The following is a 25606-nucleotide window of genomic DNA, read 5'->3' as shown; positions in this document are numbered from 1 at the left end:
ACCACCTACACGGACAATATAGCATTTTAATAACTGCCATTTCTTTAAGATACGGGTATCGTGTGCTCACCATAATAAGAATTAATTTGGGCTACACTGATAGGGATCCCTATATATATATAATGGTTAGTCACCTCCAGTTTAATACCGTTTAATTTCCATATAAAGGATCCTAGCATTTTAACCCCACTATCAACCACCATGATTTTTGTTTTGGCTGAGTTAATAACCACATTATTCTCACCAGCATATCTGGCTAACGCATCAATGCTACGCTGAAGGCCAATCAGCGTATGATCCAGTAATATTGTGTCATCTGCATACTTCTTCCACATAATTGGCCTTTTTCCAATATGCAGAGGGAAATTGCTTACCCCCGCCAAACACTGATCAAGATCTGACGCATATAGATTATATAGCAGGGGTGCAAACACGCACCCCTACTTTAAACTAACGTTAGTGCGCATCTGATGTGTTAGATTCCCTTCCTGCGAAAGCTGCAGGGACACTACTGTGTCACTGTAAAATGCTTTAACAAAATGCAGCAGCACAGGGCCCAGGCTCCAGTGCACTAGTTTGTTCCAGAGTTTGTGGTGAGCTACTGTATGAAACGCCTTCGAGAAGTCCACATAACACATTATACAATTTACCTTTGCCAAGATGAGCATCTGCAATTAAATATTGCAGTGTACAATTATTAGGTATTGTGCTATGGGACCCGCGGAAGCCGGTTTGGCCCATTTGCAAGTGACCCATTTCCTATGCATGGCCCGGTTTATCCCCCTTTTTTTACCATAACGTTTTAACCTTTTGAAAAGGTGGGTGAATGCCCTATTCATCTCCAGAACATATTAATTTAACCTGTTCATAAGTGGCACAAGATCTTCATTAAAATGAGCATTTAGTTTCTCTATAGACCTATTTGTCCAGCAGATACGATTCCCCTGATTGTTAACTACAAACCCCTCACAACACTTTCAGGGTGCCAAATTCTCCTTCCTTTCTACTGTAGATTCCTACAGTGTTGCAAAATTGCCTGGCTTACAAAAACATGATCAATACATGTGGCATACTTTCCATTAGTCCATGTATTGTCCAGAGTTCTTTTAGATTTTCCTTTCAAATTAAGACGTGTTATGTTATCTGTTTCCAAACACTGACTCCATTTCCTCTTACCCAACAATATCTCTGCCAATGTCCCCTCTGAGTTAGGGTGTCCCATACCAACTATAGCCAGGGAGAGCCCATCATTTCTATATATTTGTTCATTGAAATCCCCTGCTACAATGAATCTCCCCGAGGATAACACGTATACCAGTTATCAAGCATGTCAGGTACTATCTTATGTAATATGCTACCATCGGCCACACCAGGGGATTTATATGCGTTTATAAGTAGGGGAGGTGATTGCATGCACATTTTGTCTTTTAGCATATTAATCAATACATATGGTGAGGTATTAGCCACAGATACAGTTTCTAAACTTAAATTGGCTTTCACCCCCATACCTAGACCCCCCATTGGGCATCCTACCACATTCCGTATAGCCAGACAATAAATTATATTGAAACCATTAATTAAAAAAGGCATTGACTCGCCAAGTCTCTTGCAATAAAAAGACATCACAGAATAATAAAGCTCGCCATCCAGCAGGATTTGCAAGGAAGGGGGTATAACCTCGCAAATTCCAAGAGATGCACCTAATTTTGGCTAGACTTCCAGACTTTCATGCATGGCCATGGGCGGCACAATCTGGCGGATCCAGCACCCATGGTACCATGCTACTCCTTCCATCTACTCTTAAAAACTCCTGATCCGAATAATCGAAATTATTAGCTTTACTCGCTGAAAAATTGCCCTAGGCCAGAGTTGGTCTCCTTGTCCAATGCATTCTCACTCAGCCTCCAACATACCGTGAGTCGGAACCGCATCTTTAATAAGTTATATTGATGAAAATGTAACAGCGATACTATAGGGGGCGTCATAAATTCCACTATCACCCAATTCGTAGAGATATTAACATCTATTAGAGGCAGTTTGACAATATCTTTCTATTGATGTTTCTCAATGCCGGAATTCAATGAAATAAATTCATTAAGTGGCTCCTATTCAGGAAGGGGCTAGTATTTAGTGGACACATCTCCACCTGTTTGATCCCCTTCCCCAAAACAAAAGACCCATTACTTTGCTGAGCCACTTTCGGCGCTACCCATTGGTCAAGGTGGGCTTTTTGCATAGTGGATTAGTACACTCAAGCATACTCCGTACATCGTGTTTTCCCGCTAAAGGACTCTTCCTTTGGTCATGTCTCCGCACAGACCGCTGATTATCGGAGTCGCTCTGTTGGCCAGAATTTCCCATGAGTAACGCAGGAGCTGTAGTAATCTCCAACCAATTGTCAGTCTGTTTGGGCTGCAGCCATCTTTCTAATGGCCCTCGTAGCGCAGTTTGCCTGTATATTCGTTACAATGGTGATTGTATCTCTTCCGGCTTGCAACTCTGTCACGGTTTCTGCTACTGCACTACACCTCCCATTCAACGGTTCAGATAGTGATATATCATCCGATCTTTTAACCTGTCATTTCTTAGGGGGAATAGCCCTTTTCCTACTTTTCTCAGCTTTCTTGTCTATTACCATGGTTTTTAGAGTTTCCGATGGAGGTTCCACCTCTTGGATTAGCAATGATAAATCCTGCGGTCCAATGCTCATTGCTACATGGCCTAGTGTTGTCTATACATAAATATCCATGTCCATGGATGGGCAAGTATTCATGGTATCCAATTGATCAGAGACCCTTGTCTGACTTCCTATTTCGCCGTCTGAGATGTTAACCGGCAACTTTGCATTGCCCAATAACACTGCTGAGGCTAAAAGAGGATTCTGGTCGTTAGCAGATAATATGATATCCAAAACCTTGGCCAATATTTCCTTGATTTCTCCCTCTTCGATCACAAGGGTATTGCAAAGTACTAGCAAAGAGTCAATCAAGACTGAGATGGCATTGAGAGACGTCTGCATTCTGCACAAAGACTTGCATCTGGTATTGCTAGGGAGGGCTGTGCTCGCTCTGGCTATCGCTCCTGACTCCTCATCCACATCAATCATATACTCACTATCACTTTCACCACTCCTGGAGGAGCTTGAGGTTGATCTAAGCCGGAGTACCAGACAAACGCGTCCCAATCACATTGTTAAAAGTGGACGATAAGTTTAAGGTCACATTCCTTGCCTCCAGCCCCAATGAATTTCTACTCAATCGGTTGCATAATTTTGAGAGAGTGGTTGTTGTCAAAGGAGGTAGGTACTGACGGGGTCAGCATGATAGGCGATTCACTGTCCATGTTATTCCCTTCAGATGCTTCTTGGTCAACTGACTGTATCAAATGGGCTGGTGAGGAAGTCGCTTCAGGAGCCCTGATTGAACTTACATTGGCTTCTCCTGGCCTCATAGATACGTCCTAAAAACACACACACACATGCACACACCCATCTCTGTAAGAACGTCCTCTTTCTCCTTCAATTGTGCCTTTTCAAAATACCCTGTAATCGTTTTCGGACATGATGATTTGTTGAAGCCATTAATGCGCCATACTACGAGTGCGCTACCGCCATTCTGAATACACTCATCGGGGAGTGTTTCCAAGATTTTCTTTTTACTAGGGAGACCCATCTTCCGTCCCTCTTGTCATGAACCATCGAACTCGCCCCTTCAGGGCCTCCTGGTCGCTGACACATCGGGCCATACACTCCATAATACTACCAACATGGCTGCAAGATCAGAACGCTGCTCGCCAGTCTTCACGTTCTACGCAGCGTCCTCTATAAAGAAGCCACACCCCTGCGGCCCCGCGCGTCTCAACGCTGCTACTAGCTGTGATCGGACGTGTGCTCCGAACCTTCTCTAGTGCTACTTGCTATCCCCTGGCCCCTGGATTCCCTTCTCCCGACTTCTTCCCTCTTTCCTAACTTCCCGGAATCCCTGCGTCGCTTCCGCTTGCCCCCCTACTCCTTCTTGTATAATCCCAGAGTTTCCCGTGATCCTGGACATCGAAGCTGAACGTAATCTGGAAACCGAGGACGGCCGAGCGGGCTTATTTAAGTCCTGAACCATACGAGAGAAGACTCCACCTAAAGAGGGCACCAGGCAACATAGACAGGTGAGAAGGGGGAAACCTGTGACACCTGTCCAGTATTCATTTCAGTAAATAAGCAACGTGTTCAAAGAATAGACTTTATCAAGTTCACCACTTTAATAAAGTCCAAATATGTCCACCAATAAATTGTGTCTGCTAGAGACCAGGAGTCAGGTTCAAAGGCAATGTGCCCACAGTCACCTGACCCCACAAACACCGTTAAAATCTGTCTTTTAAGATTAACTTGGCTGCATCCAGTTTTGACGAAAAGAGCAATCACAGCAACTCAGCGGTGTCTCACCATTCCATTCTGCAGCGTCGAGCGCTGCTCTGCTGTCTCCTAATGTGCGCTGACCTCATAAGCTGGTAGACAGCTGCAGTCCTCCTTAGCTACCACCTGCACCGAATACGCAGACTGCTGAGACTGCTCCTCGGCTACTCCACTATAGCTTCAGTGGGGCCGCTGCACTCACCCTGTGTCTGGGAACCTCACCAGGATGCTCCTCCGTAGCGTGTATTTCTGGTCCAGCAGGAAACAAAGCCCAGTCACCAATTTTCCATCTTCTCTCACTCGTCTCCATCACCAAACATTGATTTTCGCTACGGGGCCAGAAATACACACGCCAGGAAAAGTGATGGAGCTGTACCCTTTCCACAGGTCAAAACAACCCTTTTTAGAGTACATTGTGAATCAAGAATTGGAGAAGAAAAAGCCATAGGATTTACAGGCAGTTCTAAATATATAAAATGTAAACAACGGTCACCTAACCTGCTGAGCTGACTTTCCTCAGCATTCTGATTTTGGATCTCCAGCTTCATCCTAGTTCTTCTGCGCCTAGCAAACAGCTTTTGCATGTCCAGCCCTCTCCTTCCCCTCCACCCAACAAGTAAGGCTCAGGTGGTCCATTGATAAGGTGTCCTTCCTACTTTGAAGTGAGCAGCATTTGGTAATTTTGCAAGATGCGTGCTAACACTTCACAGAGCCTCAGCCCAACAGGATAGGGGCCAGAAGCCCTATCACATGGAGTGATTTAAAAGTTCACAGCACCCAGCCTTTTTACTTTTCGTTTTTGGTTGCCCCCGTACAAATACATGCACAATTTCCACAGGGACAACATGACACTCCTGACCCAATGGTTCAAGGTGGAAGGGGGTCAACTGCCCCCTCTACCCCATGTACTCAGCAGCTATGAGCACCAGCCTGCAGCCATCAGTCCATCAGCCCAACATGACACTCCTGACCCAATGGTTCAAGGTGGAAGGGGGTCAACTGCCCCCTCTACCCCATGTACTCAGCAGCTATGAGCACCAGCCTGCAGCCATCAGTCCATCAGCCCAGTGGCGGACTTAACGGTCGGCAGACAGACAAATGGCAAGCGGGCCCCTGTGCCCTGCCCCACCCCTTCCCTCCCCAGTCTCTCTCTGAGACACACATTGCAGTCAGACCCGAAATTCATCAGATGGTCACAGCGCACTGTAATGGAGGCAATAAATCTATTAATGGGCTTTAAACTCCTGCCGCCCAGTGCACAATGCCCACTATTACTCTGTGTTAATCACTTCCCAGTTGTCCTCTGCAGCTTGGTCCAGGGTGCTCTGACTGGGCAGTTTACTTCTCGCCGTATCCCCTCTCCAGAAATGCACGCTCCTCTGCTCTAGCAAGTGTTTAATGTATTATAGTTAAGAAATAATGCAGATTTAAGCGGACCTGAATTCTGCTTGTTGTAATATTAGTTCAGGGCTGGATGTCTGCGCTCGGGCCTTAAAAATCACAACTTAAATAAAATGAATCATGTGTCCCTAAAGTTCATCATTGCGCAACTCCGCCCACTTTGGGGTCCCGCCTCCTGGACCCGACCACTTGGGGGCCCTCTGTAATTTTTGCCCACGGGGCCCTTTGCCTTAAATCTGCCACTGCATCAGCCATGGAGAGATTGCCTCTCCATGGTTCACCTAGGAGAGTCTAGTGGGCACACCTCTCACATCACACAAAAGTATCCAACAACCACCCCCAGAAGCATTCTCAGGCTCACATTGTTACACTATTGTCCCACCACAGAGGCGGAACCCGTAGTACATTTTCACTCTATTTTCAAAATCTTCAGGCAGCAGTGCTCTGTCTCTATACGAATTTAAAGTTTTGTTAAAGTTGCAGGACAATTGTTTTGCTGATTTCTGCTTTTATACTGTGTCCTCTCTCAATAGCTGCGCCCCTCGAGTGGATATATTCGGATTGGGAGTCTTGGCTTGTCTGGAAGCCCTCCACATGGGTGCAGGTGATGAGGCAATGGCACTGTAAGATCTCTGGAAGCAGAGCGGATCCGGGAGGCTCTTTGGAAAGAATCCACTAGGAAGGCAGAGTTATGCGACACCAAGATGGCGGCCGCCGCTTACCTGAATATGTACTCTAATGGGCCTGTGCTGGAAAGGTTCACTAGGCAGGGAGCAAACGTTCATGCATGGCTGCTGGAGGGCCTCCCTGGCAATCCATCTGGCGAGGCACTAAAACCTAAAGAAGCTGCGAACATGGCCACCTGGCAATCCATCACCTTCTGCTCTGCTCTCTCACAGTAGCCAATGCTAGGGTATAAACGTCAGCGAAGGGCCATTCAGCAGGTTTTTTCTCATTTAGCTGGGTCCCGCATAGGTGCCACCAGCATTCAGACCAGCGTCTTCCCCAGGGAGGGAACGGCCCTCACCTCTACCCAGCCCTAGGCATGCCTTACCCAGTGCAACTCGTGGGGGTACACCGTGCAAGCCAGAGTAAGGGATGTTTGAACGGAGTCTGAGATAGGGGGCGGGGTCTTTCCTCGCCCTCTCCTGTTGTAGGAAAGGGGAAGTCAGAATGCTTTAGCCGGGGTTTGTGGCCTGGTGGCATGTGGTCCTCTGCTGCATTGTGTTGCGGGTTGGGATCTCCAAGCAGTTCAGTGGGCCTTCTGGGTGTGGTATTAAATGCCATTTGCTGTAGTGTTTATGTACATATCGTGTAGCGCCATTTCCCTCAACATGGATGTTTTTGTGTGATAATGTTTGTGCTTGTGTGGAGTTCGCCTTTCTTTGCCTGGCAGGCAGGGACGAGGCGGTACGTATGTTCTCGGGTGCAGAACATCGCGTTCCATCATGTGTTTAACATGTGCTGCTGCCTTATAATTCCTGACTGGGCTTTCCTGAATCATTTCTAAGTGAAATATTTAGGAAAAGGCAAAAAGTGTCATTTTCTGGAATGTAGTAATGTATCCATGTATGGGGGCAAGCACAGTGCCATGTCTGCACTGCGCATACAGCAATGCTGTCATGTTAAAGGCAAGCAGACCTTCGGGGTGTCCAATCATTTGAATGGCAAATGTTAGAGAATGTCGATTGACAGATAAAGCGCCAAGAGTAGGATAATTTAGCTATAATCTGTGTCATCCGGTCATGTTGTGCTTGGATGTTTGGTACTTGTAGTTTTCCTAAATTTCAAATGGGAAATAAGAAATTAGAAGGAAAACATGAGGCTGGAAGGCCTTGGGGAAGTTAAGAAGTTTAGTTTGTGTACTTGTGGGTGGGATTTACGACCATGTTATGCAGATGCATAGCCTGGGAAGTGGGTGTAGAAGGCTTCTGTGCCCTGTGCAGAGAGCCTGATGCTGTTAATAAAAATTCACCACACAACACAAATTCTGCCAAAGAGCGCAAAGAGTGCAAAAAGAGGTGTGGTTGGAGGTAAAATGGGTGGGAATACTACATAAATACATCTACATATATCATCTGCATTGAAAAGCATTACAAATCTACACTCAAAGCCCTTATTTCAAGCAGCTCTTATGTTAAAGCTCTTATTTTAATGACAATAGTTTTGGCTTTAAAGGTAGCGCTTTCAGAGGTGTAAATCTAAGGTCTCCAAAAAGGACCGTGTGCCTCTGTTTCAATTCCTGATTCACGGCTCCTCACCCTTTCTCATCTCTCATGCTGGACTTCCTTTGCATCTTGTACTCATGGTGGCCCTGAATCATGCTGTTCCCATCTTCATCTTGTATCCTGGCTTGCAACATTATGTGTTACTACTGACTTCTGCAATTGTATTCGCTCTCCCCTTTTGCTTTTCCACTCTTTTTGACTGCTTACTCTCTGTTATTTCCTCCTCTCCCCTTCTCCCTATCTCCTCACCTTACTTTCTTCTGTGCATTTACTCTATCAGAATTGTCCCTGGACCTAGTATGATAGCAACCTTGTCTGTCTCCTCCCACTCCCCTTACTTTTTTTCTTCCCCCTGCTCCTTCCAGCACTATCTGAAATGTCGTCAGGCCTAGTACGGTAGTCGCCTGTCTGTTTCCATTTCCTTCCCACTATCCCCCTCCCATCCTGATCTATGTCTTAGCTCTTGCACTATCTGAAATGTCGTCAGGCCGAGTACGATAGTTCATTTCACATCTTTACTGTTTATGGCCTGTAAGAATATCATTGTATTTTCCCTTGTTCCCTCCCTTGCCTTGAAGCACTTTGAAACACATTGTGTATAGGCGCTATATAAATAAACGATCATACATCACTCGGTATCTGCATAGGCAGGATTGCCCCGAATGAGCCCTGCTTCACATTGCTTAAAACATCTACGTTCCTTGCATTCTCCTACCATCTAGTGGTCTGATGAGGTATTGCTTAAAACTTTTCAAAGCACAATCCTTAAAGCCAGAAGCAGCACGCTTGTCCAATTTTCATTGACATGTTTATCTGCTGCCTCTTATCCGTGAGTGGTTAAGCAGGCTAGTCCTAAAAGTCACAACACATCAATAAGAACAATTACCAGCCATGGCGGGGGGAGGGTGGGCGCAGCCAAGCAGGTTCAGCCGATCAAAGGCTGATCTGAGCCCACATTTCACAGAACTCGCAGGCTGCCCCTCCCACCCGCTCTGCCATCTTCCCCCAACCTGCCATTTTTTTTTGTGTAACTATTCCCAACCCTCTCCCAGGCCTGTTTCTTGGCCTAGTCGGAGCGGGCAGCTGCCAGGGGCGCAATTTCCCCAGGGCTGCAATTGCCCACCCTAAGGCATGTTCGAATTGCCCTGGGGGGGTGCAATTGCCCTGGCCCTGAGGCGGGTGCAATTGCTCTGAACCGGGCGTGATTGCTCTGGGGCGACCCGAGCGAGTAGCAGCAGCAGGTGCTGCCTTTGACGCAACGTAATACTAAATGCCCCGGACGACCATTCTCTCAAGTTTCGTGCAGCTGCTCGGGGACAAAAGGATGCCTCTCACTTGGATTGCAGGATTCCAACCGTGAGACATCCAACAGGAGGTGGGATAAAAACCAGGGGGCAAACAAGGAGAAAAGACAAGAGGGTAAATGAGGGAGGTGAAGAAACTTGGAGGGGTGAATAAAAGTTGGGGAAGCGGGAAGGGGTGGGGCTGCGGGTGGGCTGGGGACCGGTGTGAAGAGAGCAGGGGAGGGGCAGAGGCTGCCTGGGTCTCCCAGAGTGATAACATGCCTGTAACCCACGTACTTCTTTTTCACACAAAAAAAAATGCTGAGAAAACCAGAGGGAAGAACACAATATTTTTTGACTGCAGTTTTGTCCAACACAGCCTGGATTTCCTGAGAAATTTAAATCCTGGTATTTTTAAAAAAAAAGCAAGGCAAGGAGCTTTTGCCATTCGATTTGAAAGAAGACAAAAACTCTTCTGTGACCTCGAACCCAAGGATCTATAGTGTTTATATTATGTTATGTTAACAACATTTGTTGAGCGCACGTACACCCAAAGGCAACATGGCGCGAGTGGCATGGAAAGGAGATTAATGATATGTCTTATTCTAAATTAGTAACCCAGCGAGAGACAATCAGAATGCAACAAGCATTCCGATTGGCTCTCGCCAGGTCCCTACCCGGCCGGGAATCCCTCCGTCGGGATTCCACGGCCTTTGTCCCCGGCAGGGGGCGTGGCAGCCCCTCAGCCAATGAGGAGGCTCGAAGCGGGGCCATCCCCGCTCCGAGCCTCCCCGCGGCTGAGAGGCTGCCTTCGCCCCCGCCGGGGACTCGGGTAAGTCTTTTATTTTATTTATTTTTCCCTCCCCTCCCTCCCGCCAACTTACCTTCTTGATCCTGCGTCCCCAGCGGGGAAGGAGGGAAGCCTCCAACCGTGTGGAGACTCAGAGCGGGGCCATCCCCGCTCTGCGCCTCCACACGGCTGGTGGCTTCCCTCGTCCCCCGCCGGGTACGCAGGTACCTTTTTTTTTTTTTTCCTCCCCCGTCCCACTCCTGCCCTCCCAACCCCACTTACCTTTTTTTTTACACACAAGTGTTCCCAGCACGTCCGCTCCCGATGACCACAATGGAAAGGGAAAACGGACTCCGTTTTCCCTTTCCATGGCGGCGGCCATTTTCTTGGTCGTTTTTTGTCTGTCCCAAAACGCAGCAGCGTTTTAACGCCGCAGCGTTTCGGGACAGAAATAAATTACTTTTAGTACCCCGGTCACGCAAATTTTGCGGGCCGGGATACTAATAGCAATAGAACCCTCGCGGCGGGGGCATTACCGACTCTGGTAATGCCCCAGGGCCTTCGGTAATGCCCCCGCCGCTCGGGTTCTATTGCTTAAATAATGCAGTTTTCAGTAGCCGGTGAAAGACAAAATGGTCAGCAGTCCCCCATAGAGCAAGGGGAAGGTTGTTCCAAGCTTTAGCAGCTGCCACCGAAAAGGCTCGCTTCCCTGATCGAGATAATCTGAACCGAGGGACATAGTGATATGAGAGCAATTGTGCAAAACGTGGCTGAGTCTGACCCCCAGGGAACATTCTGTAAAAGAAAGTCTTTCCTTGTAAGCCATTTGACCAGCTATATCTGGAACCTCTGTATCGGCCTCACTTTCCTATTTTGGTTTGGGATGGAGAGGCACCTGTCATCTCTCAGAACACCAGAACCTGCGACCCTGAGAGGATGGGAGGAGTGGCCAATGAATGAGTCCTGTTTCTGCTATCCCAGGGGGAGACCCGTGCCGGGTTTGTGGAAATACCGAAATGTTATTTCCGCACTGGGAAACTCGTAATGAGGCCTTATATCTTTTAAGTTATAGCTGCATGCGGCAGCCTGGCAATTCTCCAGAGAACATATCTAGAGCATGCAGTACAAAACTATAGTAACACATAACATGACATCTCGCTGATCACAAGTGTTAGACTGGCTACCATTGGTGTCCAATATGTCAGAAGAAGTTACCCATTTGCTGTCCATTACACGTTGAGCAGAAACGGACATTGTAGGCAACCCCCAGAAAGAACAGTCTGCAGATCAGAGGGCCCCAATTTCAAAACATCTGAAACGCTGAATCATTGCCTGCCATGCCCGCTTCAATCTCAATGTATCTGCTGTCGGACCATTGGAACATTACATTTCTCCTTTTAGCAACAGCAAAAATACGTTCACCTGCAGGCAGGCTAAACAGTTTGAAAGAACATTTTGCAACCAAATGAATTTGCTTTTATTTCTTACAGGTTAAAAAAGTTTATTAACACTTCATAAAATAAAACTACTGTAGAGTGGTATGAAAGCATGGAGTCAAGTTTACGCATAAGCCGTTGGTGCATGGCTCCTCAAGGGCAGTCCTAATCTAAACGGACCTCACGTGCTCTCTTCCATCAGTACAGCCCAACTCTAGGGGGCACTCACATGCACGGTTTCCCCAGGGCACCCAACCTCTAGATGGAAGATGCACTGTTTCACCAGAACAGCTCAGCACTACAGTCAACTCGCATTGTTCAATCCACACATCCCAACTCCAGATGGACCTCACATGCACGATTCCCGTAGCACAGCTCAGCTCCAGCAGACCCTTACACTTCGCATGCACTTCTCCACCAGCTCAGCCCAACTCCAGATGGACCTCACATGCACGATTCCAGTAGCACAGCTCAGCTCCAGCAGACCCTTACACTTCGCATGCACTTCTCCACGAGCTCAGCCCAACTCCAGATGGACCTCACATGCACGATTCCCGTAGCACAGCTCAGCTCCAGCAGACCCTTACACTTCGCATGCACTTCTCCACTTGCTCAGCCCAACTCCAGATGGACCTCACATGCACGATTCCCGTAGCACAGCTCAGCTCCAGCAGACCCTTACACTTCGCATGCACTTCTCCACCAGCTCAGCCCAACTCCAGATGGATCTCACATGCACGATTCCAGTAGCACAGCTCAGCTCCAGCAGACCCTTACACTTCGCATGCACTTCTCCACCAGCTCAGCCCAACTCCAGATGGACCTCACATGCACGATTCCCGTAGCACAGCTCAGCTCCAGCAGACCCTTAAACTTCGCATGCACTTCTCCACCAGCTCAGCCCAACTCCAGATGGACCTCACATGCACGATTCCAGTAGCACAGCTCAGCTCCAGCAGACCCTTACACTTCGCATGCACTTCTCCACCAGCTCAGCCCAACTCCAGATAGATCTCACATGCACGATTACCGTAGCACAGCTCAGCTCCAGCAGACCCTTACACTTCGCATGCACTTCTCCACCAGCTCAGCCCAACTCCAGATGGACCTCACATGCACGATTCCCGTAGCACAGCTCAGCTCCAGCAGACCCTTACACTTCGCATGCACTTCTCCACCAGCTCAGCCCAACTCCAGATGGACCTCACATGCACGATTCCCGTAGCACAGCTCAGCTCCAGCAGACCCTTACACTATGCATGCACTTCTCCACCAGCTCAGCCCAACTCCACATGGACCTCACATGCACGATTTCAGTAGCACAGCTCAGCTCCAGCAGACCCTTCAGCCCAACTCCAGATGGACCTCACATGCACGATTCCAGTAGCGCAGCTCACCTCCAGCGAGACCTCGCACCTCACATGCACTGCTCCACTAGTGCAGCTGAACTCCAGAAATACCTCATCTGCTCTATTCCATCAGCACAGATTAACTCTAAGGAAACTCATATTATTCTACTAGCAAATCCCAACCCCAGAAGGACCTCACATGCTCTGCTCCATCAGTGCTTCCCAACTCAAGATGGAACTTAGATGCACTGTTCCAACAGCACAGCTCAACTCTACATGTCATTTGCATGGTTCAAGCAGTGTTTCCCAACTCCAGATGGACCTCACATACACTGTTCCAATAGCACAGCTCAGCTCCAGCAGACACTTACACTTCGCATGCACTTCTCCACCAGCTCAGCCCAACTCCAGATGGATCTCACATGCACGATTCCCGTAGCACAGCTCAGCTCCAGCAGACCGTTACACATCACATGCACTTCCCCACCAGCTCAGCCCAACTCCAGATGGACCTCACATGCACGATTCCAGTAGCACAGCTCAGCTCCAGTAGACCCTTACACTTTGCATGCACTTCTCCACCAGCTCAGCCTAACTCCAGATGGACCTCACATGCACGAATCCCGTAGCACAGCTCAGCTCCAGCAGATCGTTACACATCGCATGCACTTCTCCACCAGCTCAGCCCAACTCCACATGGACCTCACATGCACGATTCCAGTAGCACAGCTCAGCTCCAGCAGACCCTTACACTTCGCATGCACTTCTCCACCAGCTCAGCCCAACTCCAGATGGACCTCACATGCACGATTCCAGTAGCGCAGCTCACCTCCACCTCGCACCTCACATGCACTGCTCCACTAGTGCAGCTGAACTCCAGAAATACCTCATCTGCTCTATTCCATCAGCACAGATTAACTCTAAGGAAACTCACATTGTTCTACTAGCAAATCCCAACCCCAGAAGGACCTCACATGCTCTGCTCCATCAGTGCTTCCCAACTCAAGATGGAACTTAGATGCACTGTTCCAACAGCACAGCTCAACTCTACATGTCATTTGCATGGTTCAAGCAGCGCATCCCAACTCCAGATGGACCTCACATGCACTGTTCCAATAGCACAGCTCAGCTCTAGCAGACCCTTACACTTCGCATGCACTTCTCCACCAGCTCTGCCCAACTCCACATGGACCTCACATGCACGATTCCCGTAGCTCAGCCCACCTCCAGAGAGATCTTATATGCACTGTAACACAAGTGCACCCCAATACCAGAGGACAATCCCCTCTCACACATGCTGCATCAGAGGTGGTGCAGGTCTCTCGAGCCACATCACCCACATACTCTGCCAGTAGTGCTTGCAAACTCATGACAGAACGCACCCACTTCACACATATCACTCCAGCAGTGTAGGCAACTCTGGGAGGGCATCTCCCCTCACATTCTACAGCAGCAGTGCATGCCAACACTGGAAGGAGGTCTCCACGCATGCCCAAATCTAGAGAGGCATCCACACTCACACATACTGTTCCATCAGTGCAGCACATTTCTGGAGTACAACTCTAGAGCAAACATTGCCACAATGCCCGTTGTTTTTCAAGTGGAAAAAATACACATTTCCTAGGACACACACTGACATATGGATCTATGGGTTACACAGGTGTCTTCAAGGCAAGTCAATTACTTCTTGGAACCTGTTAAGATTTGAGCAAAGGGACTCACTGTAGGCTAATCTACGATGCAGTTAACTCAGACCTATACTTTTTGGCCTTGGAGAGATACCAGCCAGCTGTAAATTCCTCAAATGTCCAGACTATACTAGGCTGCCTTTGATCATGCAAAGTTCTACCCACAAAGTTAACATCATGGCTACTCCCCATCACCTAGAGTCCAACTCAGCAAGACCGCTCACTCACAGGCATCACTCCAGCAATGGCGGCAGACCTTGGCAAAATGTCTTCCCTTGCATAACTTCCTATCATTTAAACCCAAACCCAATGCAGCCCACTCCCAACTGCTCTCTGAGGTCAGCTAGAAAGAGTGTCATTGCCATGTTGATATATTTATGCTTTTTGTCTTGTTGCAGAAAAAGCGACCAAGCACCATGAATGCAGTGCGAGGCATGTCGGTGTACGAAGAGGTGAGGAGGGGATGGGGGAGAAGAGAATGGCGATTTAGCTGATAACAGCGGGAGATGCAGATAAAGACAGAGATAGAGAGATGGGCAGACCGGTGTAGGTGGGCACACAGTAGACTTCTTTTTATATACCTTTACTGAATACTTGACCCACCTCTTACTGGTCTCCAACCCTGCTAACCTGGGTCCCAGATCACTATGGTGAGCCCCTCAGTGGGGTGGAAAAGGGATGGAACGGCAAAAGGGAGGGCAGGATGAATGTCCCCCAAATACCCGCTAGGAGAAAGACGCCAGGTTAGAATCACTGGCACACAAAAGGAAAGGCGGACGAACGAATGCTGGTGTACTGTTCTTTTAGTTGTTGTTTGCTTATATATACTTTTTGCTTCCGGTACACCAGCAGGGATTTTTAAGAGTTTTGTAAACAAAATAAAAGGGGGAATCATGAGACGCTACATACAAATAACGTACCTAAGCAGCTGCAGCTGCGTATCTAAGAAAACCTTCAAAAGTCCTTTAAAACAGTTCTCTAAAAATATTTTTTACAGATCCTTAAAAATATGTACAAAGTCTCTACAGTAGACTGTAAATAAAAACTATATGTATGGTATGTTCCTTACGCTGGAGACAGCATGGCCAGGGCAGTTTCAAGGTCTTTTCTGCTGCTTAATGTTCTTCTGGTTCTCTGTCGGGGTGATGGCTCTCTGTTCTTCCCTGGGGTGATGGCAACTGTTCTTTGGTAGGGCAGCCAGCAGCGGCAGTCTTTATTTCAGCTGGGCTGCTTATGCAAAGTCCAGCCAGGCAATCAGATGCAGCCTAGGACGGAGGGAGCGGGGGCGGGGGAGTTCACATTCAAATCGCCTCAAACTGGGCCACATCTGCCAGGTGTGGCCCATGGAGTTGTGGGGGGCCACCTAGCAGGGGGCAGTCCCTTTGATATTTTAGGCAGCCAGTGATGGCTGTAAACATGAGTGCTTCCCGCTGTGGTGCGTGCTGGTAGTTAGAGTGGCCCGGGGCCAGGCGGAGACTGAAGGGATGACGGGGAGGCGATGGTGATTTTTGGTGCTGCCCTGCCTGTCAGAAGAGTGCCTCTATTCAGGCACGGGTAGTGGCAGTAATGGGCGCTGAGCAGAGTGCCTCTCAACCCTCCTTTTAGAGGGTTGCAAACTGATATCTTAATGGCGCACCGCTCGTGCCGGTAAATGGGTTTTTAATTTCTTTTTAGAGTAAAGGATCTCTCACGTGGTCACGCTCGAGGGTCCTTTACTCTAATTCCCTTTTGTTGCAGTGAAAAGATTCCCACACAGCTTCACACGCCAGGGCTCCTTTCTTTTATTTTTTAACCCCTGCAGGAGGTTACACATATTGAGGGAGAGAGACAGACAAAGCAAGAGACTATGAGACAGAAACAGGGAGGAGAACGATTGAAGGAAAGGGAGAAAAATTATAAAGAGGGAAGAAGGAGAGAGAAAAAAGGGATGAAAAATAGAGAGACTTGCGGAAGAGAAAAGTAGCAATGGGGAAAAGATAGGTCAAGGATGAGGCAATGAAAGAGTAAGAGACAGAGATTGAGAGAGCGAATGAGAGTAAACTAAACAGAGAAACAGAAAGAGAGAGAGTGGCAGAGAGGAAGGGAGAAAGAAATAGGAAGCTGGCAAGTAATCTTAAAGTATGAGCAGCTCCATCTACCAGGTAAACAACCCAGGAGGAATAGAACTCCCCTTCGGTGTTGAGGCCTAGATCCTCTGACGGACACTTTCTACAAGATAAAAACAATATGTTATTGACTGGATTTAATGTTCAGTTAATCAATACACAAATCATACACAGAGCCCACAATACTGCATGCAAAGCTATCAGAAAGCTACTTGTGTCCATGATGCCTTTGTGTGCAATGGTATTTGTGATGGTCGTGGGAAAACGCAATTCCCAAGGATTTGCTTAAATGCATCTAAAATATGATCCTAGCGTCTCCAGATTCGATCCAGTGAAAATCTTCGTATAGGACCGCACAGAGACTCCCTAATCTGCGCAAGAGAAAACCATTGAAGATCAGGCCACAGTGTTGAAGTGCTGCCTTGGGAGATCCAGGCTCCAAAGGGAAACAGCTTCCCGCCTGATGCATGGAGGCCAAAAAACAAAAGATGGCCACTAGGGCTTACAAGCATTACCATACTGCCCATAGACATAAAGAGGACAATAAGGGCAGAGGGCAGCAAAATGTGGTGACATTCAAATTAAAAGCAAAGAGAGGAGCAAAGTGAAGAAGAAGGCAAGGTTGTCTGGCAGCCATGTTGTAAAACCTACATTAACGTACATTCCTGGTAAAGGGGAAGGGAGAAAAAGAGGAAGATGGGGTGACAGAAAGAGATGATGGACATAAAATGGAAATGGAAATGCGGAAATAGGAAAACGAGAGAATGCAGAAAGGGTTGGTTAACTGTGAGAGCGGGAGGGAGCGGGAGGGGGCAAGAATTTTGAAGCAAAGGAAGAGAGGAGGACATTATGTAGACTCTTCTGATCTCACCATGTGTCAATCTCCTTCTTTTCCTCTTGTAACAATGGCCAAGAAGGATTCGGGCGAGGTGCCTACGGAGGAGCGGGGCCGGATCCTGATCTCCCTCTGCTATAGCGCACAGAAGCAGGGACTGGTTGTGAGCATCTTGCGCTGTGCGCACCTGGCAGCGATGGACTCCAATGGATACTCAGACCCCTTCGTCAAGATGTGAGCAGGGTGCGGGGGACTTTGGGCGGGAGGGAGAGGGTAGCAGGGGGGAGCAGGGGATCCGTAATGGGGCAGTGGGAATAACAGAGGAAGGAGCAAGAAACGTGGAGGGGAAAGGAGAAGGAAAATAGGCAGATGAAGACAAATGAATTAGGAGAAGACAGGTTATGAAGAGAGATGAGATTAAATGAGAGGAAGAAAGGGAAAGGGGTAATTAGAGGAAGGGGAGATGGAAAGCTAGCAGATTTGAGGGTATAGATAGAAGATACAAAGGAAAGGGTGGAAGGGGAGGGGGAACGGTGTGAGACACAAAGAGGGGGAGGAGTATCAAAGTGCAAAGAGCAAAAAGGAGAGAAGTGTAATCGGATGGGCTTAGGGCAGCAAGGGGCAAAGTGCAGAGCAGGCAGACTTGGTAGAAATGAGGTGTGGAGGGACTAGCGCGTTGAGTGTTTGTGAGTAGGACCATGGTCCTGGAGAGCCAGGAAGAACTTGATGTGAAGGATGGAGGGATGGTAGACACAAGAGATTGGAGACAGGGCATGGGGAGAAGAGAAGGACTTGGGATGGAGATGGTGGGTACTAAAGGGCACGGAAGAAATAGGAAAGTGAGTGGGAAAGAGATGAGGCGCAATACGTGACTGACTGTGACGCCTGATAGGAAGAAGCAGGAAGAGTGACTGCACAGCGCCTTGGAATGAGAGACACATGAGCGGCTTGTGTTCGCTGCACTTGGCCCAGCAAGGGATCCTTAGGCTAAATGGAATGAGTCGCCCAGACTGATGTGGTGGTGCCCATTTATCTGGAGGCAAGTGCATTCAACCCATGAAACACTGATGCCACTTGTCAAAGAAAGGGCGCTTCTTCTTCGCCTGGCTGCAGTGAGAGGAGAGAAGAAGGGAGGGGGAGAGGAGAAGAAGAATGTGGAGGAAGGGATGTGTGGAGGCAGAGGGGTGCAGGAGTATGGGGGGGGGCACAGGGAGGAACGAGTGGGGTGAGAAGCAGAAGGGTAAAGGAGAGAAGATGAAGGAACGAATGGAAACGCGGAGTTGAAGCAAGAGACCACGAGGTGAGCAGTAAGGAGTCTAAAAGAGATGGAGGGAGAGGAGGATGTCAGAGTGGACAAATGGTAGGCCTTGCATACCTGTATATAATTGTCGTAATTTACTTCCATTCACCTACGCACACCCCACCTCCATAATACTTTCCTATTCATTTTCTGCAAATCCCTCTTTCCATAACCACTGCTCCCTATGTATGTGCTGCCTCCCTTAATTCTCTCTCTTTCTGTGCACTTTCACTAATGCACACCTTACCCCCCGAGTTCATACAGCAGGCATTGTTTGCATAACTTACCTTAGTGGTTCGACCTGTATCCATGACAAACATCATGCATGAACAGGCAGACAGATGTCAGCTCAAGACTTGAGACGGGAAGTGCACAGCACAACAAGCACCACATGGATAGCAGAGAGTGGAATGGGGTCTGAGATGAGTAGCACACAATGGAACAAGGTCAGAGATGAGTAGCACACCGCAGAATAAGCCCCAGATCTATAGCAGAGAGTGGAATAGGGTCTGAGATGAGTAGCACGCAATGGACCAAGGTCAGAGATGCGTAGCACACCGCAGAATAAGCCCCAGATCTATAGCAGAGAGTGGAATAGGGTCTGAGATGTAGCACACAATGGAACAAGGTCAGAGATGAGTAGAACACCGCAGAATAAGCCCCAGACGGATAGCAAAGAGTGGAATGGGGTCTGAGATGAGTAGCACACAATGGAACAAGGTCAGAGATGAGTAGCACACCGCAGAATAAGCCCTAGACGGATAACAGAGAATCCAATGGGGTCTGAGATGAGTAGCACACCGCAGAATAAGCCCCAGACGGATAACAGAGAATGCAATGGGGTCTGAGATGAGTAGCACACCGCAGAATAAGCCCCAGATCTATAGCAGAGAGTGGAATAGGGTCTGAGATGAGTAGCACACAATGGAACAAGGTCAGACATGAGTAGCACACCGCAGAATAAGCCCCAGATCTATAGCAGAGAGTGGAATGGGGTCTAAGATGAGTAGCACACAATGGAACAAGGTCAGAGATGAGTAGCACCCCGCATAATAAGCCCCAGATCTATAGCAGAGAGTGGAATAGGGTCTGAGATGAGTAGCACACAATGGAACAAGGTCAGAGATGAGTAGCAGCCCACATAATAAGCCCTAGATGGATAGCAGAGAGTGAAATAGGGTCTGAGATGAGTAGCACACAATGAAACAAGGTCAGAGATGAGTAGCACATCGCAGAATAAGCCACAGATGGACAGCAGAGAGGGGGGAATAGGGTCTGAGATGAGTAGCACACAATGGAACAAGGTCAGAGATGAGTAGCACATCGCAGAATAACCCCCTTATGGATAACAGAGTGAATAAGGTCTCAGATGAGTAGCACACAATGGAATTAGGTCAGAGATTAGTAGCACACCGCAGAATAAGCCCCAGATGGATAGTAGAGAGTGGAAAAGGGTCAGAGATGAGCAGCACACAATGGAACAAGGTCAGAGATGAGTAGCACCCCGCATAATAAGCCCTAGATGGATAGCAGAGAGTGAAATAGGGTCTGAGATGAGTAGCACACAATGAAACAAGGTCAGAGATGAGTAGCACATCGCAGAATAAGCCACAGATGGACAGCAGAGAGGGGGGAATAGGGTCTGAGATGAGTAGCACACAATGGAACAAGGTCAGAGATGAGTAGCACATCGCAGAATAGCCCCCTTATGGATAACAGAGTGAATAAGGTCTGAGATGAGTAGCACACAATGGAATTAGGTGAGAGATTAGTAGCACACCGCAGAATAAGCCCCAGATGGATAGTAGAGAGGGGAACATGGTCTGGAGATGAGAAGCACACAATGGAACAAGGTCAGTGATGAGTAGCAGACCACAGAATAACCCCAAGATGGATAGCAGAGAGTGGAAAAGGGTCAGAGATGAGCAGCACACAATGGAACAAGGTCATAGATGAGTACCACCCTGCATAATAAGCCCTAGATGGATAGCAGAGAGTGGAATAGGGTCAGAGATGAGCAGCACACTGCAAAGAAAGCCTGAGATAAGAAGCACATAGTGGAAGAAGGCTCTATAGGGAACTGTGTGCTCAGCTTTTAGGTTCATGATTTTGACCGTAGAAAGCAAGCATAGTAAATGGCTCAGTGACACATCATAGATAACTATGGTCTAGAGATCCCCATGGTGCCATGGGCATGCATGGTTTTCCCTGATCCTGTCTGGATAACCACGAATCATCCTGGATAGACATGAACAGTTAAATGATCTAGCATGTGTATGTACCCCTTGCACATTTTACATGTGGATTGTCAACAATTTGTGGTTTAAAATAAAACCATGCATAACCATGAAGGATCCTGGTTTGTAATAGTTACTCAAAACAGCAAGATTCTGGGGGCCATTGCTGGTAGAAACAGCTGTCCCCCTTTATCAAATGCCTGTCAACAAAACCATAGTATTGCATTCATACAAATTATGACTGGAAATTCAAACACCATGCAAAACATTGGAAAAAAAAGCCCTTTCATGACACATCATGTTATCTTTTTGAATAATAAATGCTTACACAGTGCAGTCCTTCAAATGACCCTAAGAATATCAGGGTGCATTTATCAGTTGTATGGTGAAAAGATTTTTAACAGTGTTACATGGAAATGCACATTTGTATGTATACTGTGAACTATTTTAGACGTGTTTATTCTTGGTGGGATGAAAGCGTAATTGTGCAAAGTATTGTGGGTTTGCACATAAGTAAAACTTAGATACCAGAACCTGCAGTTATCAATCCTGGCACTAGAGGGTCCCATTCTGACCTTCATTCCATAAGAGCTACACAACCTGCTCACATTGCAGGCTGATAGTGCTAATCAAAATAGTTAGATTAACCAGAATTTTACAGGGTGGCTGGCAAAGGAAATCATGGGGGTTGGTCGGAAATTAATGTGGCGTTAGCACCCCGTTCCTAGGACTGGAATGGGGGTAATGGCCTAGCAGCCCAAGTTAACTGCCCAAGCGAAGTAAGGGGAAGGTTAATTAGGGCTATGGACTGTTACCCCCCATTCCAGCCCTTGGAACGGGGTGCTAATGCCATTAACATTCTGGGTTGCCAAAGCAGTAACCGGGGTGCTAATAAAAAAAAGTATTTTCATTCTTTGAACGGGACGCCGCACGCGTCCCGTTCAATGAATGAAAATACTGATCCAAAATGGCTGCCAAGGTTATAGAAGGCAGGGCTCCGTACGGAGCCCCTCTTCTATTACCATTGCGGCTGGAAAAGGAACGAGGGAAGCTGCTGCTGCGGCGGTGTCACCAGCCGCCACCACAACAATAAGATAAGTGGGGTTGGGGGGAGATTAAAAAAACAAAAAATGAGGGTGTGGGAAGATGGCGGCAGTGGCATGGGCGGCAGCCTGTGGGTTATGTGGAACGTGGGCTGAGATCAGAGATTTCAGCCCGCGATCCACAGAACTTGTTTGGCTAGGCCCCCCACCCCGGGTGCTAATTTGAAATATAGAAGAGTGGGGTTTCAGAGTTATGGTTACTTTGAGTGGATGCTGTAAAACAGTAACTAGTAACACCACCCAAGTTCATAGTTATCCATGAAATAAAGAGATGAGCAAAATCAAAGGTGCATATTCGTGGATTGTGGAGAAACAATGGGCGAAGTAGATTTAACATAATCCAGGCTGGCCACCTATGGCAATGGACACCTCTGGTTGGTTGCCTGCCTTGTATATCCCAGATAAAACGACACGGACCAAGGCTGTAATTACTGTGATTCATGAACAGACCATGGACAAAAATAACTGGGACAGACGGAATAGGGATGACCACGTATATACATGGTCAACTTTGTTTATCCATGATAGCATAGACAACCGAAGGTTACCCATCCATATGTGTTACTGTTACAGGAACCATGGATGTAATGACTGTGATTCAAGGATGTATCGTAGACAAAAATACCATGGATACAAATCAGAGCCAGTACAGGGATGACCGTGCATATATGTGGACAGCCTTGTTTATCCACGTTACCATGGAAAATGCAAAAAAGAGGTTGCGTGCTGCGAAATAAACTGAAGACGGATAGCACCCAGTGGAACAAGGTATGAGATGGGTGGTAGGCAGGAGAAACAGGTAAGAAATGGGCAGTACATATAATATAGAGACTTGTGACAGGTGTCAAGCAACAAAATAATGGCATAGATGCCACGCAGTTAAACAAGGAGTACGGGGGAGGGGTGCAGGAAAACAAGGCCTGAAATGGCTTCAGGTAATTGAGGTGATGCATAAATGTCAGACTGCGAAAATAAAGAGATATGACTAACGCAAAGCAGAACACCGGAGATCGGCAGAAGGCCAAAGCAAAATGGTGGCGATGGATGGCAACCAGGCAAGAGTAGGGCAGTAGGAAATAGAAAGCCGGGCGTGTAGGACAGAACTATGGAGGCTGGGGGTGTATGACAGGATAACACATAAGACAATAAACAGATGACATCTGGTAAACCATGGTCAGAGCTAAGTGCTAAAATCAAGTGCAAAACTGGCAAACAGGCATTAGACAATGGATCAAGTTCATACATTGGCAGCAGAACAAGGTCGGAGATGAGTGCCAGGAAGAAGAACAAGTCATAAAATGGATGACAGGAAGTAGAGCCACAACAGAGATGGGTGACACAAAGCATAGCAAAACTTGAGATGCCTGGGAGGAAACAGAACAAGGTGAGTGATTGGTAACAAGCAGTGTATCAAGAGTGGAGCGTGGTGGCAAGCAGTAGAGTGGAGCCTAAGATGGGTGGCATCCAAAGGACCGTTGCGGAAAAAGGACAGCAGGCAGAAGAAAAAGGCAAAAGATGGGTGGTGTATAGAAGAGCAATGCAAGAGGTAGGTGTACATAGAGGAACAAGGGCAGAGATGGGGGTAGACAGCGTGTCAAGTCTTGAGATGGGCGTAGGCAGCGCATCAAGACTTGAGATGGGTGGTAGTCAACGCATCAAGTCTTGAGATGGGTGGCAGGCAATAGTAAGATGATGGATGACACAAAAGCAAACAAGGTAAGTGTCGAATGGAAGACAGGTTTTGAATGAATCATAACCACAGGCATTGCCCCGGGCAACCCTTCAGAACATCATTTTTCAGCCTGCCAAGCCATTAAAGAAGGGGGAAAATCCAGACAGCAGGCGACAGGCAGCTGAACAAGGTGGCACATGGGTGAAACGTAATGGAACAAGCAAAAGGTCGATGGCAGCCTGTGGAACAAGAGGGCCAGTGGACGAAAGGCAGCTGAAGGAGATGATGGTTGATAGGCATGTAATTCCAGAAGCAGGATATGGATGTTGGACAGCAAAACAGGTCAAGAGATGGGAGTCAAGCTGCCAAACAAGAATCAAGATGTTGGTGGCAGGCAGAGACACGAGGTCTCAGAATCATTTTGGAAAAGGATGGCATGCTGGGTAAGTATATAGTTGAAGTATGACACATGGCATAGGTTCAGAAAATGAGCGGCACACAGTGAAACAAGGCAAATGCTATGCAGAATGAGGTAGGAGATGTTTGGCATGGAATGGTTCCTAGTGATAGCCTCGAGATCCAAAGTATCGAATGCAAAAGCCTCGAAAAAAATGCATTAAAAAATGCATTTCTTTTCAATTTTTTTAATGGGGGTACCCCATCCCTGTTTTTTTATCCCTTAAAACCCATTTAAATTTTTTAAAAAACCTTTATCTACAAAAAAATGCATTTTGTCGATGCATTTTTTTTCAAGGCTTTTGCATTCAATGCTTTATATTCGAGGGAATCACTGGATACCCATCGAATCTTTGTGATCACTGCACCGCCCATAACTGCGCCAATGAAAATATTGATGCCAATTACGGCACGGCACAGTGATCAAATAGATCACTTTACCCACATCTCCCAGGCAGCAATCCCCTACCCGACCCCCCACCCCACTAACCTCTACGGCGGCACACTTTTGTGTGCGCCGCTGACTCCCCGCTATCCCTGCAGCGTCAGTTCCTCCCACTTACGTGGGTCGGCGCTGACGCTGCAGGGTGCTTTTTTTGATTTTTTTTACTTTCTTATCACCCGCTTACCACAATGGTAAGTGGGGGACACGCCTGCAACTCCTGACTCCTGATACTACGCCCAAGGAGAGCAGGGAACATGCCTGCAACCCCTGCTCTGCTTGGGCGCAGTAATGGGAGTCAGTATTTTGTGCGCCCCCAAAGTCACAGCAACTGCAGGGGCGCAGTACTGAGGGTGACATTTTTGTATATTTCCATTGGCATGTGGTAGAATGAGGTGAGGATGAGGGTCACAGAGTAGGGCAAAGCAAGAGATGGATGGCAGGTGATTGGCAGCAGGCTGTGGAAGAAGGTGGCAGATGGGTTGCAGACAACAAAAGTATGTGCGAGAGATGCATGGCAACAGGGGGCCCCAGTGGGGGTAGGGGGGTGGCAAACTGCGCCGTCAGTCAGATGATAGGTGGCATACAGTAGGCAAAGCTCAGATTTGTATAACGCACAGGAAATGCAAGTGAACACTTGTTAACACTTGAATGTAAAGAGGTCAGAGATGAGCAACAGGCAGCAAACCAAGGTAGAAGGAAGGTAACATGTCGCAGAACAAGTCAAGGTGTCCAACAATGGAACTGGCCGAGAGTTTGGTGGCATGCAGCAAAACATGGCCTGTGGTGGGTGACAAGCAACAGATAATGCACTGGAATAAGACAAGAGGTGGGTTTTGCACAGCAGTGCAAGGCATTAAATGGCTAGTATGCAGG

General features: G+C 47.7%; 1 protein-coding gene across 2 annotated transcripts in view; it reads left to right on the top strand.

The window, feature by feature from the left end:
* The window catches only part of LOC138513815 (double C2-like domain-containing protein beta), a 358694-nt gene that overhangs the window by 298272 nt on the left and 34816 nt on the right, over positions 1-25606 (top strand). Inside the window, exons 6-7 of one of the 2 annotated variants that reach the window (XM_069628915.1) lie at positions 14979-15032; positions 17600-17754. In XM_069628915.1, coding sequence (XP_069485016.1) covers positions 14979-15032; positions 17600-17754 — 209 coding nt within the window. The remainder of the gene's footprint in view (positions 1-14978; positions 15033-17599; positions 17755-25606) is intronic. The other variant, XM_069628916.1, reaches the window with a different exon arrangement.

The sequence above is a fragment of the Ambystoma mexicanum genome, chromosome 12 (assembly GCF_040938575.1).
Source record: "Ambystoma mexicanum isolate Mex_15411 chromosome 12, UKY_AmexF1_1, whole genome shotgun sequence".
NCBI classification, from domain to species: domain Eukaryota; kingdom Metazoa; phylum Chordata; class Amphibia; order Caudata; family Ambystomatidae; genus Ambystoma; species Ambystoma mexicanum.
Note: the sequence above shows the minus strand (reverse complement) of the source record. Positions and strands in the feature narration are given on the sequence as shown.